Source organism: Melanotaenia boesemani, chromosome 14 (genome assembly GCF_017639745.1).
Source record: "Melanotaenia boesemani isolate fMelBoe1 chromosome 14, fMelBoe1.pri, whole genome shotgun sequence".
Taxonomy (NCBI): domain Eukaryota; kingdom Metazoa; phylum Chordata; class Actinopteri; order Atheriniformes; family Melanotaeniidae; genus Melanotaenia; species Melanotaenia boesemani.
Genome location: NC_055695.1, coordinates 9,937,906 through 9,958,304, shown reverse-complemented (window position 1 = coordinate 9,958,304; position 20,399 = coordinate 9,937,906). Strand labels below are relative to the sequence as shown.

Here is a 20,399-nt window from a genome sequence, read left to right as displayed (position 1 = left end):
TAGCTTGGTGTATAACGTGTGTAGGTACTTGGAAGGGAGACTGAGTAAAATACACATTTATTTGTCATGTTCCGCCCACAAGATAGCTGGTACCAACGGGTTAAACCTGAATTTTAAATGATGTATGTACGGGACAAATGGACTCATACAGGACATTTAATTAGTGTGTGACAAATAGAACATTAAATACTGACCCTCCATTTTTACTAAAGTAAAATAAATTCTCTGCTTTGACTGAAGAGTCATTATCTGCCCAGATAGATACACAGAAATAAAATTAAAAAAATGCGTTGAAGAACTTGATCCATAATTTACACCTGGCATTAGCAGAACTGAATCCGTTAGATAAGATAGATAAGACAAAAAATATGTTAGTGAAAAAAGACTATGCAATCAAACTGGATTGAGATCATGCATCAGAACAATTTAAAGGTGTTTTTGAGCAGATCTCAGTGGGTGTAAATGTGGGTTGCAGTCAGTAGTTAGGAAGGAAACTAAAACAGTGACATGAGAACTGATGTAACTCAGCAACAGCTATGATAAAAGGTGATGTGAAAAGGAAACAGCAGCAGCATTTAAAGTGGTCCCTCTTTATTTTCATAGCCATAATAACTGTAACGCTTGTAGATACACTTAAGGACAGAAGGCTGAGTGTGATTAACAACCAGTATATTTCATTTTTATTATTCAAATGAACTTATTATTTTTACTTTTTTGGTGGATGTTTTTAGCTGTTGGAGCACACTTATGTGCAGTGAGACCACATTTTGAAAGAAAAATCCCCACAGCAAGTTAAAAGGTCACTTAATCCACCTCTGGCCCCAGCAAGCTCGTGTACAGGTCACCAAATCTTAGTACCAGTTATAAAATAAAGTCTTAAATTTTCTGAAGCAGTTTGTGTTATTGACTCGTTTATAGAAAGTATTTCTACTGCAAATACTGCAGATTTCTACACAGAGTTGGCTGTGGTCTAGAACTGAAAATACACACTAGAAATCTACCTTAATATTCCTCCACATAGATAATTAGCAGACATTTGCTATTTGAGAATTTATACATAATGCAGTTTCCCCAAATTTGCTTAAATGTATGCCAAAGTCATTTATAAATACCCTAATTCCTTTTCCAAACTAGATTGTTTAAAGTATTTTTTCCATTTCATTTCCTTTCATTAATGCTGTTCATTCATAATTCATTAAGTTGGGACACATCTTCCCATTAAATTTAATATCCAAACTTTTTATTGGTACTGTAGGTTATTTTTTATTGACCTAATCTTTTAGGAAACCATATTTGTGTTGTTTTTCCTGATTGTTTTATAATTTGAAATACTCCAAAAGTGTCTGTAGTGAGCAACCTTTTGGGATTCAGAGGTGCACTATTTGTTTAAAAATTAACTAATGAGTTTAAAAATGGCCCCATGGTGGATGAAAGGGACTAAGCAGCTGCAGTTGTACACCTCAGGCCAACTGTGCAGATTGGTACAATTAAAGATTCAACAAACTAACAACTGTTGAACTGATTACTCAGAGTCAACAATGAACTAATAGCACCATTCATAACCACAGCACCACAAAAAGGAATAAACATTGCAGCAAAAATCCTGCAAAGACTTACAGTATAAACATTTTCTTCACAATAACATTAAGTGACATTTCGTGTTACATGTTGATGATCATGATGAAGCTGGAGCAGCCTTCAGAGCACAGTGGGCACCACAGTGATGCCATAAGACTTTATGACTGATCTCTGAGCCTCTTAGGCAACACTTCTAAAATTATTCTTTGTAGGAAGGAAAACCTGCTGAAACAGCGTCTCTTGACAAAACATCCCTGCAACTAATACGAAAGAATCAGTAAGACACAATCTTGGGTCAGATGCCAGGCTGAATAAACAACAGTGATATTTTTCAGCCTCATATTTACACACAGGTCTTTAAAAAGAAAAAGCTGACATAGTTCACACAGAAAGCAACGTGTGCATCATTAGATCTGCTGAAGATCTTTTACTTCTTGCTTCTGTTACCACAACAAACATTAAACAATGTCTTCTGATGATTTATAACAGCTGTATATATGAAATAATGAGCTAACATGTCAAAACAATGAGAAAAGGGTTGTTTGCAACGATGAATCTAAAGAAAATATTAACTGCAGATTCTTTCAGCTTGGGTTATATAGTGTGTTTGGACTCATTTTAGTCATCCAGCTGAAACGTTACTGTTCTGATCCACTCATTGCTTTCTTTGCTGTTTTGGCTACAGCAAGCAGGAATTCACTCAGAGCCACTGTACAGCAGATGGACTCACTTAGCAACTAGAAGGTGAACATTAGAGGGTCTAATATTTCTCTCTTGGGAGATGTTGGAGACAAAAAGCTGAGTGAACACTGGAGTGAATACTCCATACCATAGTTTTATAAGCCACATGTTTTCAGACAACAGATCAGCTTAGAAGATGCTGGTTGATCCATCGTATCCTCGACACAGACTAGGCAAATATGCACAATATTTTAATGATCATTGTCTTTTGCTGTAGGTGTGAGCAGCATTTAAGTCCAAGACAAGATTTCCGACAGGGATAATAAAGTATATTATATCTTATCTTAAAAGCAAACAGAAGAAGATTAAGATATTTTACAGGAGTAAAGCCCTCAGATTGGCATTGCTGTTTGCTTGAAAGCACTATGATCAGGGGTCGTCACTCATCCTTATAGGGCCTCTTCCTGCAGCCAGAACTGACTCACTCTGGCTCACTGTGCTCTGAATGTCTGCTCACACATTATGCACACCTTTAAACATATGGTAACAATAATAATAATAATTATTATTATTATAACAGCAAGGCTGAACTGAGGGACTTTTTTACAACATTTTGTTCCTTTCTGAAGACTTTTTGCACAAGCTGCCACAGTGCAGCAACAACACAAACTAATATCCTGTGATCTAAAAATATACTGCTCACATTATTACAGTTCTGTGCAGCCTGAAGCAGTGTTATACTGTAGAGGCAATAGCCGGTTAGCAAATGATCCAGAATGGCAAGACTGTGGCAGATTTACTTCATTGACACATTTATAGCTTCCACAGAGACATCAAGTTGAATCACATGACAACAAACATAAAAGACATACGTCTTGTGACTGTAGACTCTCCGTGCAAATCGAACTCTGCTCATACGACAGCATAACAGCGAGGACTTGGTGAATACAATGCAATCAAAGAATAACATGAAACAATGTGGTCAAGTAATAACTAGCAGAAGTCATAGCATAAGTTTTTCCTTTTCATGGGCAAAAATATCCAGAAAATAATTTTCTTTATAAAGTGGGTTTTTAAAAACTCAGAACAGATTAAATATCACCTGCCAACATACAGGTTTAAGAGATCAGGTTAAACTATTAGGCCACTCAAGTAAAGACAAGTAGAACTGCGATCAGCCCTGTGGCCAAAGCGAAAAAGTAGCACCAAAATATTACAACAAAGGGAAAGTTCAGGTTTCTAGCAGCTCCCCCTCCAGTGGAATGTTTAAACTCAGCTCAGGCTGCTTTGGCCCAGAAAAGTCTGATCTGAATTTTCGGTGAAGAAAAAGAGTCCCTCTGGATGATTAAGAGTACCTGGCGTCCGTATGTCAGCATCCCAGTCAGATCCTGCACTCTTCTGACAGAGGCACTGTGAAGGCTGCTGTTCTGAGGCTCAGTGGGAAGCTTTCAGGTTTACGGTGGAAGTGTACAAGGACCCAAAGGTGGATGCTGTGAATTTCGTAGTGTCAATGTCCCTGGCAGGTCTTGCAGCACATTTGTCTGAAATATGGCCGGCTGCAGAACTGGAACCTGAGCACCAGGGGGCAGTAGGCCACAGTGTTCACATCTTTACACTCTACAGCGGAGACAAACACAAGAAGTTATAGCTTCATCTTTGGATTTGTCTTCTTTAGTGCAATCATATATGAATGACTTGTCTTTTTACTGTTTATTCAGAGTTACAGGATACAACAGGGAAAACTTGGTTTCAGCTGAATCTAAAATGTCATTAAAGCTAAATCATACATAACATAAAACCAAAATAAATAATTAGCATAGTTTTTCAGCTTTTAACTAACAGCCATTTGAACATATGAAAATTTAACTTTGCATAAAACATGAGTTTGTAAAACAGTGAAGATTACCAGCACTGAAATTTGTCCTCTGACCTTCAGGGTTGTCCGTACTGATGGGCAGACTGAAGTCACATTTGCTCTTGCACTGCTGCATGGCTGCAGGCCGGTGATGGTCCAGACACTCATTGGATGGCTGGCCAGTATGAGCCAGACATTGCACCGAACGCATCTCCTGACCCAGACCACACTTGGCAGAACACTGAATCACAAACACATTTTGCATACAGAAACAATTAGACTTTCACTAACAGTGATGCAGTGATCTGACAGAGATCATTTGAAATTTCAGGAAATATTGCTAATAATCTTGATAATAGTTAGGAAATCAATACCATTATCATCTCTTTTCATTTGATAGATGCACCAGTGAGCACATTTAGAAAGAAATTTATTTTCTACAATAAGAAAATCTTCATTGTAGCCCCTCTAAAAAAACCCCACCTATCCTATCAATACTATTTTTAGTTTGTTTAATTTCTTCCAAAACCGAAGAGCTGTAGTAATATCATACATGGTGTTGATTTATGGAATTTTTTTTTCTTGATTGGTGCATCAGCTTCTTGAAGTCTTGAAGTGCAGAGTTCCTAGAAAGCCAACCATTTTCTGTTCAGCAACTTCCCTGCAACTATAATAAAATCTAACTTCCAAGCTTCCAATTTCAAAACAGGTGCATAATTTAAACGAGTGCAGCATAAACTATGTGATTAGTGTAAAGCACACCTATTATTAGAGCAGAGCCTCAGATTCTCTACCAGTAAAGGCAGCTGGTTAATCACGGAGGTTCTTGTTGCTCATGCAAAGTATTTACAGCAATGTGCAAATCTTGCGCCAGTCCATGATTTTTTTTATATATTGACAGGAAAATAGGAAATAAGTGCAACACTTAACTGAAACATGTGCAAACATAAATTGAAACTTAGTATATATGTATGACAAAAACAAGGTTTATTTAATTCTTATGAACTTGGATATAAATATTTGGTATGACCACCTTAGCTTTAGCAACATTACTGAACTTTGGTAGGTTGTCGTCTTGCATCCTAACAATTCCCTAAGCTCTCTCTGTCACAGTCTGTCCTGCCACTCCTCCAGCACTCCCCTTATTCTCCACACCTGTCCCTGATCCCAGCTCTCCAATCCACCCAACCTGTCACACCTGTTCCCCATTGTCTCACTAGTCCTTATATACTCCAGCACCACAGTCACTCCCTGTTGGACCTCGTTCAAGCTACCTGAACTTCTCCTCTTCCCGGTCCCGACTGACCCAGCCAAGTACTTTGACTCAGCACCATCTATGGAACTAGTAATGTTCTGGATGAGATAACCTTGTTCTCAATAAACCTGTCACTTCAGTTCTGTCTCTGTGAGGTCCTACATAACACTCTCCAGCCAGTAATAGCCAGTCCAATGTTGACTCTTGTCTTCCTCTCTTCCTTTGATTTTGTTTATTTTGGTTTCTTTGTTGAAGCAGCCCAGATGTGAACCTAAAATGGCCAATATGTTGATGTCCAGTTGCTGGTGTGTGATGTGGTGCCGTAAAGCAAAATGCAGCTGTCACATGATACTCAAAACACAAAGCTATTAGGTACGTAAGTGCGGTTTCTCAGCCACAAGATGCTGCAGGACAATATCGACCCCAAGAATGTGCATATTGAATGTCAGTGTGCCATCAAAATGAGTCAGAAGCATAGAGGTTTAAGGTTGGAAGCTTATGGAGATGCAAAATAAAATAGATGAATAAATGGATAAACTAATAAAAATATAAAAAATTACATTTCATTATTTCCTCATTTATTTATTTCTTTTATTTATTTCCTCATTTATTTATTTATTTTTGATTATGGCAGTTTCTGCCCTCCATAGTATGTGAATGAGGTCCAGACTTTAATGTAATACCACATTGTACCACTAGATGGGATGTGAGTCACTGTAGTGTCGTATCTCCAATAAAGCCAACAAAGCAAGAAAAAGAAACTATAGTGCAGGTAAAGAAACACATTGAAGACTAACAGAGCTTACAGAGACCAGCAGAAGTTATTGAAAAGCACAGTTAGTTAGATTTTGAAAGACCTTCAGAGAGATTGGAGAACTGCTTCTCAAAACCACCCAAAGATTACAAGAAAGTGTGGCTCCTTTGAAGAAAAATATAAAGAAATACAGGGTGGCTAAAGACTTTTGTACAGTCCTGTAACATATTTATTCCTGACAAAAAAATGTCAAATCAGATTAATATAAATGTAGTGGAAATTCCAAGAATAAATATGCATTAAAATAAAGTGTTTGTTGTCTTACCTCTCCCCAGGGACCAGTCACCCACTGTGGGGGAGGGCAGCGCTTCAGGTTACAGCGCACTCTGGAGGTGGGTCGGCCATATTTGGGGCATTTTGATTCTGGTAATGTGTCCCCGCTCTCCCCGCTCTTACACAATACTACACGGTGCCTGTAGCCAGGACCACAGCTGGGCGTACACTGCAGACCAAAGGAGGAAAGAGAAAAAATGGAAAACATCAAGCAGGAAGGTAGGGCATGGATGAGATGGGAGGGTGCAAGAGGGGGTCACTGCGGTCAAGAGCATACAAAAAGAAATCCTCTAAATCCTCTCAGCAGAGGGCAGCAGTTGTAAAGTCAAGAGCCTGCTGAGTTCCTGTAGATCAAATGGACTTAATTCTACAGAAGACGTGATGAAAAAAAAGTTTCAGTCAACAGGGAGAACAAAGTTTTTAACTCCTGGAACAAAGTAGCAGACAAGGAGGACTGATGTAGTTAAGAAATTATGCTAATTACATTTCCCCAGATGGTTCTAATGAAAGGTTAAATTAAAAATGTGTAAGGAACATGACAACTGTAACAATATGAGTTCATGAGTGAAACAACATGCTCAGTGTATTGATCGACTCTGTACCTCTGTTGTGTGTGTCATGGTTAAGGTACTCTTACTTTTTGCTGGCAGATGTTTGGGTTTTTTTGGTTTCAACTGGAAAATAAACCATTGCTTCATCTGACTGGAATTTTGTAAAAAAAACTCAAGTAATGGTTCAAAATCAGTAATGAATTGGCTACAACATTGGAGAAGTCAATGCAGAACACATGCAAGATGGCAAACGTCTGTGTACCTCTGACCAATCCAGAGCCAGCCATTCAGGGGGGCAGCTGTGGTTGCTGCAGGGCTCGGTGATTGAAGGGCGAAGGGGGACGCAGGCTGAGTCATCCAGGACCTTTTCCTCCGTTGCAGAAATCCTTCTTTTGCATAACACCTCCCGAGTCCGTAGACCACCGTTACAGCTGCGACTGCACTCCGACCATTCTCCTGTCCACCAGCTAAAAGACAAAAAGGGCTCAGTTTGTTTTTAAATTCAACTTTTGCATAATTCAGTCTGACATTTAACAAATGCATGTGTGCATAAAATATGTACGACATGATAAGTTAATCAGTTATGAATCTGACATCACAGGTCATCAAAACAACCTGAAGAGCAACTGATGAAATATCCTAAAGATTGTTTTTACAGTCATTACTATCGAAATGTTATTGTAGAAATCAACTACATATTCACTACAATGATGCAACTGACCATGTGCATCCAAATCTCACTATATCACAGGGGTCAAACATATGGCCCGAGGGTCAAAACCGGCCCATCAGAGGCTCCAGTATGGCCCATTAGAAAAAATAGCTAATGTGAAAATTACAGATAAGACCTTAACTACAAATTTTTAATAAAAGTAACCGCAGTTCCTAATTTATCCACTGGAGACTGTATTTATTTAGATATAAAACCTTTAGAAGGCAGCAGGATAACTTCATATATTTTTTTATTCTATATGTTTCTTACTTTAATAGATATGACTTCAGTTTGTGAGATGAGGTGAGTCAGTTCAGGTGGTTCCTACACAGATGTACAGGTATGTACTTTTAGCTTAACTTCTAGCTCTTGACAAGTTAATCATAATGTGAAATACTATGATGTTTACTTCCACATAAATGTGATTAAATGTGTTGTGACTTAGTTGATTCAATGTGATCTGTAAGCTGTAATGCACGTGTAACTGATAAATTGAGGCAAAATATTGTTAAAATTGCACGTATAATATGATCTACTTGTAGTTCTTTGCAGTAAAACAAAAATTAGTTAATCCGAAGTATGTAATTATTTTACATGTCCGCCCACTTGAAATCAAATCACGCTGTATGTGGCCCCAGAACTAAAATGAGTTTGGCACCCCTGCACTATACCACCAGTATGACTGACTTCCTTTAACAAAAACCTGCTCTGAAACTAGCCTGACAAATATCAATGTTCATAAAAAGAAAAAAAATGAAAAAGCCACCTGACGTGAAGATACAACAGAAGACTCACGTTGGGGAGCATGGCTCAGTGTTGCAGGATCTTCTCTTCTCTTTAGGTTTGCTCTTTTTCTCACACAAATGATTGTAGACGACCGAATAATCTGTCTGCTTCTTACACACCACCTGCTGGATCTGGACACCTGAGCACAGATGAACCAACACAGAACAAACATACAAGCATTAGTGACAGATGATGTCTTTCTGTGTTAGTTCTCTGTCTTTTTTTTCTGTGCCTCTCTCAGATGTGGAGTCCAACACATTGCTAGCATGAATTGGGTTGAATGTATCACCTCAAGAAAACTGGTAAGATTTAAAAGTGATCAGACTTTTGGATTGCCTGGATTTGCCTGGATTTATTGAGCAACTTCCTGGCTGTGTCATTGCTCATCTGTGATTGGCTGGATGGATCCTTGGCACGTGGCTGTGCCATCACCCGTCCGCGATTGGTCCGCTCTGTCATCCCCCGCCCGTGATTGGCCCAAATGACTGAAGTCCAACCAGGAAATCCACTATTTAAGATGACTACTGACGTTCATTCAGGGCAGATGTGGGCATTTAGCAAAGCTTGCCATTTGCTGTCTTGGACTGGAGGTAGTAGTAGTAGTAGTAGTAGTAGTAGTAGTAGTAGAAGAAGTAGAAGAAGTAGTAGTAGTAGTAGTGTGTATGTGTGTGTGTGTGTGTGTGTGTGTGTGTGTGTGTGTGTGTGTGTGTGTGTGTGTGTGTGTGTGTGTGTGTGTTTGGCTGTATTGTTATCAGATAGACCAGCTTGTGGTGATGGCTTTGTAACAAGCTAGAATTTGAGTTCTTTTGCTAGTTGGTTACCTTTGTGAACAGCTTTAAACCTTTAGTATTGTTTTGGTTACTCTTAAATCTTTGGTTGTTGTTGTTTGCTTTGAGCTTTGCTGCCTTTTACTGTTCATTCAGCTGTAGTCTTTTTGTTTTGATTGTAAAATAAAACTTTTACTTACTCTAATTTCTTGTCCTTAATGTTGGCAACCCCTTTACCCTAGCAGAGCTGGGGATGTAACATGTGCCACTATGAAAGTACCATATATCTAGCAGGATTTACCCTAGAACTGTATTAACCTCCTGATTCCTGTAGTGGAAATGGAAAGGGATAATGAAAAGACCCCAGTTCCCAGAAAAGGGTTCCTCATCTAAATGTAGTCTCTAAAAGATAAGAATTTACAAGTGTACTTTGGCTTTTGCAACAATGCCTCATGTTGTTTGCAGATTGTAGAAGAGATTGTGTTGCATTGTGGGAAATGCATAACTAAGCCATCAGAATTTCTCATTGTATTTGTGCTCTACAAGAGATTGTTGCTACTTTGAGCTGTGGTGGAAAATAAAAAAAAACAACAAAAAAACACATCAGTCACAATAAGTCTGTTAGAAGAACAAAGCTGCATCCACACAAACTACCACTGGATGTTCACCCACCGTTTTCTCATCCTCCCCTGCTCAAGACTGTAGCAAAGAGCAAGAATTTACAAGAGGGAAATGAGCTCTTATCAGGTAAAGCTCCACAGATCATTAACTCACAAAGGCCATAGATGACTCATGTGTGGTATCTCCAAAGCCACATGGCCTCCCAGAAAAGCCCCAGTCCCAATCTACAGAGATTAACTGTGTTTTCAGAGGCCAGAGTGGGTCTATGTGTGTCAATGGGTACAAGGAGAAAAATAAAAAGCAGAGAAAAGATATAAGATGTTTAACATCATTTCATTCCATGAAAATAATTTTTAAACCTCTTGTAGCAGTGAACAGGTCGACATTTTTTTTTCCTCACAAGAGTCAATCTGCATCGTCTCTGCTATTCATAAGTGTCCAAAAAATCAGTTTTTACGGCTTTGAATCTAATTCTTAAGACTTCATGTTTTCTCCACATTATGGTTTGTGTTTAAACAGTTAGCGGCTGCATTCAGTGGTTCTGGTAAGTCTCTACAGAAAGAATGTAAGCCAGAGCAAAGTCCTCCAATGTTTATATGATTGTTTTGTTCCCTGAGGACTTGAATAGACGGAAACTGGACTTCTTTACTTGTCCAGATGCCTTCAATTCAAGTTCTGACAATTAAACATGACCTTGACGACTGAAAAGCTACACGAACATATTGTTTTGTTTAATTTTAGTCACCTCCAGCACACAGAGCTGAGCAATGTGACCAGGAGGTGTAGTGCCAGCCAAAGCCGTTCTGGAGATCTCTGCTGAGTGGCGGGTTGAAGCGATAGTGGATCCCTGGGTTCTCCTCCCGCACCAGCACCTATAAACACATACAACCCAACATTTATAACACCACATTCTCAATTAATTTTCCAAAAACACAAATAAATTAATCTGTTATCCCTTTTATCAAAGCAACTAGTTTTACACTGTTAAGTAGAAATCTTGTGCTTCAGGTCTTACCATCACAATGAGGGTGATATTTGTTGGACCCAGAGCTTCAAGAGTTTCTGGTCCATCGGTGGGCCGCCTGTAGTGGAAAGTGGTGCCGGCAATGTTGAACCTGCGAGGTGTGTCAATGGTCAGCTTTCCATTGATAAAATACTGGTCACTTTTACTCTTCAGTGCTAGAACACAGAGGAGAGGGAGCGGAGAGTAAAAATACATAATTATATGACAATAATTGAAGTCAGTTAAGTCATATGAGCTTCAGTATCATCTTACCAAGGTAATTGAGGGAAATGTTGAGCTCCTGTATGTGAATGAACACTGATCCCTTAGGAATTCTGACCACCTCTTCATATCCTGGGACACACAGATAAGGTAAAAAAAAAAAAAAAAGTGAGGTTTATTCTCTGAGGATCAGGAAAACGATGCATAAGTGGTGTTTAGCTCTGTGGGACACCAATGGACTAAGCAGAGGCTTCAGATTCCAGCTACATTCCTGGGCAGCTGTCCTCAGCTCTCTGCTCAAGGGTGAGAACTTTGCCAAGAGCCGGCTTCTTCTCTCCTTTTCGCTCCATTCCCTCCATCTGTCTTGGTCTCTTGCCCCTTTTCTTTTTATGCACCTCTCACCTCCACCCCGGTTTGCTCTGCTTTTTTCAGCATCGCTCTGCTACCCTGCCAGCAGGCTGGGCGGTGCAGCCCTGAAAATAACTTAAGTTCACCAGAGGGAGAGAGAATTTAAAAAAAGAGGTCGAATCTAATTTCATCTACTGACTTTGGATTGTGACCTCTCAGTAGAGCTTTAAGAGGTAGAACTGAACCTGGGTCAGATGCACACACTTAATTCTAGTTTCAGAAACGCCAGAGCGAGGGTCTTCTGTTAACAATCAGGGATAAACAGAGCCGACACCTCAGTAATCCCTCACCGCTTATCATAGCCACAGGCTGGACAGAAGGAAAGAGACGGCATTAATATAAAACTGTGATCACACCAGGAATTAAATAATGCTGCTACTTTAAGAAACTAAATCTTTTTTACATTTCCAGGATGGATGCATTCATCTACTTTCTTTTCATATTTTACAGTGCAGACTGAGTAGTTTGGCTTCATCTTGGGGTCATAAAACACTCACTAGAGGAAAATGTTATCACTCAGTATGCTAATAGAGTGTAAATGCTGAATAACTTACTGCTTTCACTCATCTTTGTAAAAATATATTCTTTTAGTTTGTTTCAGGGATACACAATATGTATCCCTAAAGTTTAAGAAGCTTGATTATTGCATTTTTTAAATCTTTCTTTAAAGATTTTTTATACAAATTTGACACCTGGCCTTAAATAGCCAATTTTACTACGTTGCTACTTTGGAAGCTTATTCTCTGCTGCATTTGCTGGAGAATTGCTGCATACACTGGCCTGTTACGCCGCCCAAAGATCAGCAAATCTGAATGATAGCACAACAATGCGTACCATGTGTGTGGGTCATCATGTACATGTACGAAGCAAACAAAATGCTGAGCCACACATATTAAAACTGCTACAAAGCACTGCTGGAGGTCAAATACTCTACAGGGACCCCTTAAATCACTGAAGCAGACAAGAGGGGAGAAATGTTGGCCAAAGGCTTTAGGAGTTTAGAGAAATCAAAAGCTGGCTGTAGACATGACTGAGTGATTCTGGTAGTCATAAATCTGCCCGTGACCAGAATAAGGCTTCAGCCCGGTGCCTGGAGTTTGAGTTGGGTTAGAAATGAGAACATGTTGTGCTGTAGCTGTAACCAAGCCAACGGAGTTTAGACTTTAAAAGTGTGGAGAAGAGTATGAACTCATGTGAACTTGGTTTAGTTCAGGTTTAGGTTTTACTGGCAAGAAATATATATTAAAAGAATATTTTCTATGTGGCCCAAAGTATGTAGATACTTTTTCATAACTTAAGCTCTTTTAAACGTCAGTTTAAAACACCTTTAGGCTGAACTAAAGCAGCGGCTCAGAGCTTGATCTCATCAGCACCGATCTCACTGATGCACACATTACAATGAGGGTAAAACCAAAGATATGCAGAAAAACCTTTACACCTTACAGTACAGCCAAATATCAACAATTACAGTAATATTGTGGCAGCAAAATCAGATAGGAGCACATTGTAAGTTGAGGTGTTTCTTTATATTGTGTAAACACAGTGAGGGCTATGATATGGTTGATAAAAGTGTTTCTACTTCCTTCATGGAATCAAAATCATTTTATTTCACCAAGTCTGTACACCCTAACAAGTCATTAGACTTTGGTGATTTCTTGCTCTCGTCATACCTTCAGCCCAAAAGTAAAAGAATAATTAAAAACAAAAGCAAATAAAACAAATAAACATAGAAGCAATATAGATATAAACGTAACATCAACATAGTATTTAGGAAGAGCAAAAATAATCATGGTATCATTAAAAAAATGAAGTACATCACACAACAAAGTCTACCCCTCAATTTATGTTTTTAAAGGACAGCCATAATGTCAGATATTTAGGGGTCTGTTGAGACGTCAGCTGAAGTCGACAGACTGGCCTGGTCTCTGTGGTTCAGAGCGCTGCTGCCTGCCCAGGGTGTGTCTGATCTGGGAATCATAGGAGGGGGTGAGTGTCATTGACAGTAGGGTGAAAGCTGTTGGTGTTGCGGGGAGAAAGTTATCCAAAATAGACTGGACAGCAGCAGGACCTCAAGCCACACTGGTTGGACCTCACCTAAATCTGTTTGCCATGCATCCGGTTCTTGGGTGGCTAGACTAAAATATATTTACGCATACAGTGTACAGTATGTAATCATTTATGTTTACTTCCTTATATTAAACAGCTTCTGTTGACTTTTTCTTCATTTTATTTTAGTTTATTTTTAGGCTGGCTTGTTATTGTGTGTGTAAATGATACTGAGTTGAGTCAAATTATCATGTTAAGTAAAAGTTATTTGTGTAATCCAAGTAACTTGTGTAGACCTTTGCCTAAAAATCCAGTTTCAAGAGATCTCCAAAGTGCAGGCCTTGCACTGTTTTGTAGGACCCTTTTTTCTATATACATATGATCACTATGAAATCTAACCATAAATATATATATATATTTTTTTTTCAGATGAAACAACTTTTTCTTTTTACTCTTCCATCAATAACACATTTATCTCAAAGATCAGGTTCCACTATTGAACAACTGTCTTCAAATAACAAGTAAGGCTGAGGTCATGATCATAGGCCCAGAAATTACACGTTATCATATTTCTTTATAGCTGACTTCATGCTCCACTAAAATTACTGCAGAATTTAATTGTTTTGTTTTTTTTAGCATTTTTCATAATAATCTCTATTTTATCATTTTAAAATACTTTGTCCAGTGTTGCTTCATAGTTAAAAACTCCCAAAACAATTTTCTTACATCAAGACTTGCCTATTGTAATTCACTTTGTACATGCTTTAAGCAAATATAACCTTCCCAGACTTAAGTTGATTCAGATTGCAGCTGAAACCAGAAGAGAACACATAATCCCAGTTTCAGCTGACTTCACTGGTCACCTGTGTGTTTTATAAATTAATTTTAAGATTCAAAAAATTACTATTAAGTCATACCTGGGACTGGCTCCTGAATATATCAACGAACATCTAACCCCATCTGAACCTGGGTGTAGCCTAAGATCCTCTAGTGGCTTCCTTTTGGAGATTCCAAGATCCAGATTGAAAACTAGGAATGACTGAGCTTTTCCTGTCATGGCTGAGTCACTCTGCACTGATCTGCCAGAGGAGGCCAGGTCCTCCAAATCTTTGTTTAAATCTCCTTTGATGACTCAGTTCTTGAAATGTCCTTTTTTAACACCTGTTGTGGTGGTTTTTAGATTTCATTATTTTGTTCCATGATTCATTTTTTCTAGAGAGGGAGAGACGTATGCACACACACAAATGTACACGTGAGATATGCATACAGTATATAGCTGTATATTTAATATTCAATCCTAATTCTAAAAAAAAGTAGGATGCTGAGAACTGAGGAGACCAGTTGCTGGACCTTTGAGAAAAGGACGTTGTCCTTTTTTAATAAAGGAATTAAACTGCTCCAAAGTCCTGAATTATTTCTTGTATTTTGCTTTTCATGAGGCTCCAAATGCTTTCAGATGGTAAAAGTTCTGGACTGCATGCAGGCCAGTCCAGCACCTGGAAGCCATGCTGTTGTAATGGATGCAGTATGTGGTTTACTATTGTCTTGCTGAAATATGCAGGTCTTCCCTGAAAAAAAAGCTTTCTAGATAGAAACATGTGTTGTATTGATCTTTTTCGGTGTCGTTACATACACAAACGTTGCCATTTTCATAGACATTAATACACCACCATGTCACCATCAAAGGTGCAGACTTTTTAACTAAACACTGATAACAAGCTGGGTGGTGCCTTTTGTCTTCAGTACGGAGAATGCAGCATCCATGGTTTTCAAAATAATAAATAAAGTAAAAATATATTCAAAATTTGATTAAGAGCAGTTTTCCACTTTGTCTCAGTCCATTTTAAATGTGCTTTGGATTAGAAGAGACATCAGTATCCTTCTTTACATGACAGAGTTTTAATCTGCATTTATAGATTCATGGATAGCAACTGTATTTACAATCATTTCTGAAGTCAGAGCAGTGATTTCCAGAACAGAATCATGAATGTTTTTAATACAGCACCACCTGAAGGCCTGAAGATTATGGGCATCTGTCACACATTTATGACCTTGTCCCTCGCACAGAGATGTTAAAAGTGTCTTTTGATGTTATTATGTTTTGTAAAATAATTTAATGTTTCCATTTTTTTAAATATCATGTTGAAAGACATGATTCTTTAATTTCTTTGCAATATGTCAACCTCAGTCCTTCTTTACTTCTGCCAGACTGCTTCTTTAAGGTTGTAGCCAGTTAATCTAATTAGTTTCAACATCTCTCTTCAGCTGTTTTTTTTTAGTACCACTTAATTTTTCAGCCTTACCTACATCAAATTAAATTAAGTTAATAGTAAAACAGAAATAGTAAAACGTCCCACTTTCAAAGTTATGTTTTTTAAATTGTTTTAAATTGTGACCGAAGATCACTACATTAAGTGTATTAATTCATTTATAAGTACAAGCATATTTGTATAGCTAATTTTATAACACTACCATTTTGTCTTTAGCTATCTCTGTAAAGCACTTTTAGAACTTGGAGTAGTAATAAATGGTATCAGTATTGGTATTTGGCTGAAACTGGCACTGCTTACAATTCCCTTGATCAGCAAATTAGTAGACATATTTGTTTTATCTGTATGCACATAACACACAACATAATTTACCAAGCACCTATTTAAACTCACTTTCATGGACTGATGAACTTTCAAAGCATTCCAACAAAATGTTTGATGACTGACCTGGAAATTTTTTACTTTGAAATAGAATTCCAATGTGTCCATGTAAATAATGTTAGACTCGCTTGATCTAGACAAGTGACCGTTTATATCTGTGAAGCCAACCTTAACGTTGGATTGCAAAAGCTTTCACTCATGTGTTTCCAAACCACTTCTCTCTGAGCATTTATCAGATGAGCTGGAAGTAAAATATTTTCAGAAATTAAGGATTGTTCTGAACAGAAGTGTGTGTGTGTGTGTGTGTTGGGGGGGGGGGGGGGGGGGGGGGGGGGGGGGGGGGGGGGGGGTGCGGACATGTTCTTGTCCCTGGGGTGCCTAGCCTTGGTGTTGGGTTGGCGTGGCTGTCGGTGGGTTCCTGGGCGGGGCTCTGCTGAAGGGAATGATTGGCCCTTGGGCCTGTGGGGTGCCTGCCCTCCGCGCAGCCGTGGTGCCCGGTGCCTGCTGGGCCTGCTCACCGTCGCTCTGTGCTGCCTGGTGCCCCAGCCCCGTTGTGCCGGGGGGCTCCGGTCTGGGGCCCCTCTGCTCTGGTCTAAGTGGGCCGCTGCTCTGTCTGCTTTGGCTGTCCTGGGCTTGGTGCTCTGTGGACCTGCTGGGCCTTTGGGGCCTCGGGTTCCCCCCGTCACCCGTTGATGCTTCGGGGTGCGGCGTGATCACGGCCCCCTTGCAAGCACACATTTCTTCCTTGTTGCATGGCCCCACACGCACGTTCACACGTGCATTCTCACAAACGTGCTCGTCTCTACATCCGCTTCTGACTAGATGTTGCTGATGTTTGTGTGTTGGTACATTTCTCTACAGGTACGTTTGATGACTATTGTACTTTTTCATATCATCGCTATCCAATTTTTCTTTATGTATCATGTAGTACTGTGGTAGTCTATATTGTTTTTTTTTTTGTGGTGTGTTTTATGCAGCATAGACAACTGCTATTTCCACATTTTAGGTGTCTGAATCTGAATGTGCAATTTTTGGGGGACAAAATGCGACTTTCCATAACTTCTCATGGTAAATGTTGACTTTGTCCAATTCTTGGAAAAGTGGACACTGTTTCAGTGTTGAAATTAAAATGTAAACCTTTTTCCCCGTCTGTTTATGAATTCAGGAAAAATCAAATTCTTTAGCGACATGTACAGAGAACTTTGTAGAAGCTGCTCACCAAAGACAAAATAATTGGAAAAGTAAAAGAGGTTTGAATATTTTAGATCTCTACCTCCTTCTGGCAGCGAATCATTGAAGACTCTCTCTACAGAGACACAGCTGCTCCCGTCACCCCCACAGATCCGGCAGCGATCCTCACGTACGTCAGAGCCGAGTACACGATCACAACCTACGTGCTGTGAGAAGGGAGAAACTAGTGAGCTGTAGGGTCACTCGGGGTCATGGGGAAAGGGGCACAGGCAGTGAGTTGAAAGGTGTCAGAGGCCATGCTGACGAATTACCGCCTAATGTCTTCCAGACCATTTTTTTCAAAACACAGAAATATCAGATGGCAACTCCAGATGTGTTTTCTGATCCTCTGCAGACATAATGCTCTTTGGTTGCTAAACTCATAGCTGTCGACATAAATAAATTTCATGATGAGAGAAGCAGGTGGTTTTACTCAAACTCTTTAACAGCGACCTAAACTTAAACAAAAGCGAAGAAAATAAATGGCAACTGATCTTATTCTCATAAATTCATATGGCAGCTGCTTATTGTAGTGAGGGATAATGAGGCTTGAGTTTATTATTACTTTTACACTGACTAGATTGCAGCTCAACACTGAATCAAGAGTTGCAACTGGTGGCTTTATCATGTGAGTTATTAAAGTTTAAAATGTTATAGATCAAAAGTAGCAGGAGGCCTTGTGGTCATAGAAGCAAACAGTGTTTTCAAGAGGGGACGTGACCTACGATTACAGTATACATACAGCAACTTTGAAACAGGACCTTTAACCACACCACAGCCTGTTATTTCATTCAGCGATTTCATTCTAGAGAAAATACGTAAAATAACAACAATTAAAAAACAAACACTTGTGAATCCAAGACCATAGTCCTCACCCAGAAAAGGGTGGATTGCCCTATTTGGGTCAGAAATGAGATCCTGCTCCAAGTCGAGGAGTTCAAGTATCTCAGGGTTTTGTTCCCAAGAGTGAATAGAATGGAGCAGAAGATCAACAGGCAGACCAGAGTCTGCAGTGATGTGCTCTCTGCATCAGTCTGTCATGGTGAAGAAGGAGCTGAGCCAAAGGGGAACCTCTCAATCTGCTGGTCAGTCTAGGTTCCTACCCTCATCTATGGTCACAATACCTTGGGATGCTTAAGGAGGAACTAGAGAGTATCACCAGGAAAAAGTGACTGGGTCTCCCTCCTGAACCTGTTTCTTCCATGACCTGACCTTAACTTAAAAAAATGGATGGATGGATGGATGGAACAGTAAGTTTCAACTGTTCAGATGTACTCTTGATACAAACAGTACCGTACATTTATCAACTGGATCTACTCCTAGATAAGATTGGGGAAAGCTGTGGCATCACTTCTTTTCCACCTCTAACAGCTGAGCATCCTTTTTTCTGCTTTTTCCCATTTCTGACTATAAGACTTTAACACTGAAACCAGGAGGCTGCAGAGCGCTAGGAGTTTAATATGTGCATTCAATACAGTATAAGAGATTCAACAATTTAAGAAGAGAGGAGGAGCTGGACTGAAGACAGAAAAAAATGCAAGAAAAAAGTAAAGTGCTGCAGAGTCAGAAAGGAGAAACAGAAAGACAATAGAGAGCAGTGAATGAAAGCCAGCCTGCAGTGCAGACAGACTAACAGCTGAGCTGCAGGGTCACTGAGTTCCTAAAGAGCAGAACAGAGAAGAACACAAGAGAAAAAGAGGGGAGGAGGAGAAATACAAATAGAGTGGATGTTAAAAAACAAGTCTTTCTGAATGAGCTGAAACCCTTCAAATGAAGGAGCTCGGTGAGGGGTAAAAAGAGGCAACAGAGGGAAAGCTGAAAATTAAATTTCAAGCTGGAAATTCTTATGTTTAATCTATTTTTCTGTCCTCAGATCTTTTCCTCAAAGCTTTTACTCATTGTTTATAGCAGAACTACACGAGGATAAGGATGTTTCATGAACTGGAGAAGTTATGGATCATTATCAATAAGTTTTCTTTTGTCTAAACTGTTCCACAAATTGACCACGTGGATGCCGAGCTGCTAAATTAACAGTGAACAGCAGTTCAATGTTAAGTTTACATTAACTTTTCAGAAAGATCATCATTAATGAAAAACTCAGACTGCTGCCAAAGTTATGGCAGTTTATCAACTGTGCAGCTTATAGTGATGAGCCGCAGTGGTTATGTCTACACTAGACAGTGGCAGCTATCCAGAGTCTTCTTACTGAGTATAAACAATATTAACAGAGATTAAGACAATCTCCTTTTGAGTGTTACAAGCTGTCTTCTTTAGACCTAATGGCTTTTAGTTTAATTGAGAACTTGAATGCTTGTGCATAAACAATTGTGTGCACAGTACCTTCATTTAACTTACCTTACACTCTCCATTCACACACACATCCAGAGAGTCGTCTCGACACGGAGTGCCGTCCACCACAGCAGGAGCACGTTCTGTGTAAAAGTTGTAACCCTCTGCTAGACAGTTGAGCGAGCATGGCTTCACCCCACCTAGACACACAAACACAACGAGCAGGACACGCAGTATCAACATACAAGAACTTATTTTTCATTCTAGATACAGATTTTTTTTTTGTCTTGGTGAAGTTTTTTCCCACTCTACTTATGGGTGAATAACACTAAGGGGAATCCTGAATCTCAACTGAGGAACCAAATCTTGTGTGAATCATGAATTTCTCAATGTTGCTTTTTGATATTCCACCATTGCAAAAAAATCTGTAAAGGCTTCTTGTGTAAAAGTGTGTATGTTGTACTGATGTGTGAAAAACAAGTTCTCTGCTATGGCTGTGCTGTAGACTACACATTTGGACAATGATGCAGGCAGAAAAAGCAGACTGTGTGAGTGACTAGAAACAGTAAAGCAACCATTTGCTTAAGTATAAATTTGACCAGGGTCCTTGCACCCTACTATTATGAAGCTGCTTGGCCTCTACCAGTAGCAGACTCT

General features: G+C 39.3%; 1 protein-coding gene across 3 annotated transcripts in view; it reads right to left on the bottom strand.

Annotated features, from left to right (window-relative positions):
• Positions 1–300: 300 nt before the first annotated feature.
• adamts10 (ADAM metallopeptidase with thrombospondin type 1 motif, 10) overlaps positions 301–20,399 on the bottom strand; it is a 53,540-nt gene continuing 33,441 nt past the window's right edge. The window contains exons 17-26 of one of the 3 annotated variants that reach the window (XM_042007203.1): positions 19,809–19,942; positions 17,497–17,620; positions 11,170–11,250; positions 10,909–11,072; positions 10,639–10,765; positions 8,515–8,644; positions 7,270–7,474; positions 6,449–6,625; positions 4,166–4,355; positions 301–3,876 (exon numbers count right to left, since the gene is read on the bottom strand). In XM_042007203.1, the coding sequence (XP_041863137.1) occupies positions 3,767–3,876; positions 4,166–4,355; positions 6,449–6,625; positions 7,270–7,474; positions 8,515–8,644; positions 10,639–10,765; positions 10,909–11,072; positions 11,170–11,250; positions 17,497–17,620; positions 19,809–19,942 (1,442 nt within the window). In that variant the 3' untranslated portion in view covers positions 301–3,766. The remainder of the gene's footprint in view (positions 3,877–4,165; positions 4,356–6,448; positions 6,626–7,269; positions 7,475–8,514; positions 8,645–10,638; positions 10,766–10,908; positions 11,073–11,169; positions 11,251–17,496; positions 17,621–19,808; positions 19,943–20,399) is intronic. The other 2 variants (XM_042007204.1, XM_042007205.1) reach the window with 2 other exon arrangements.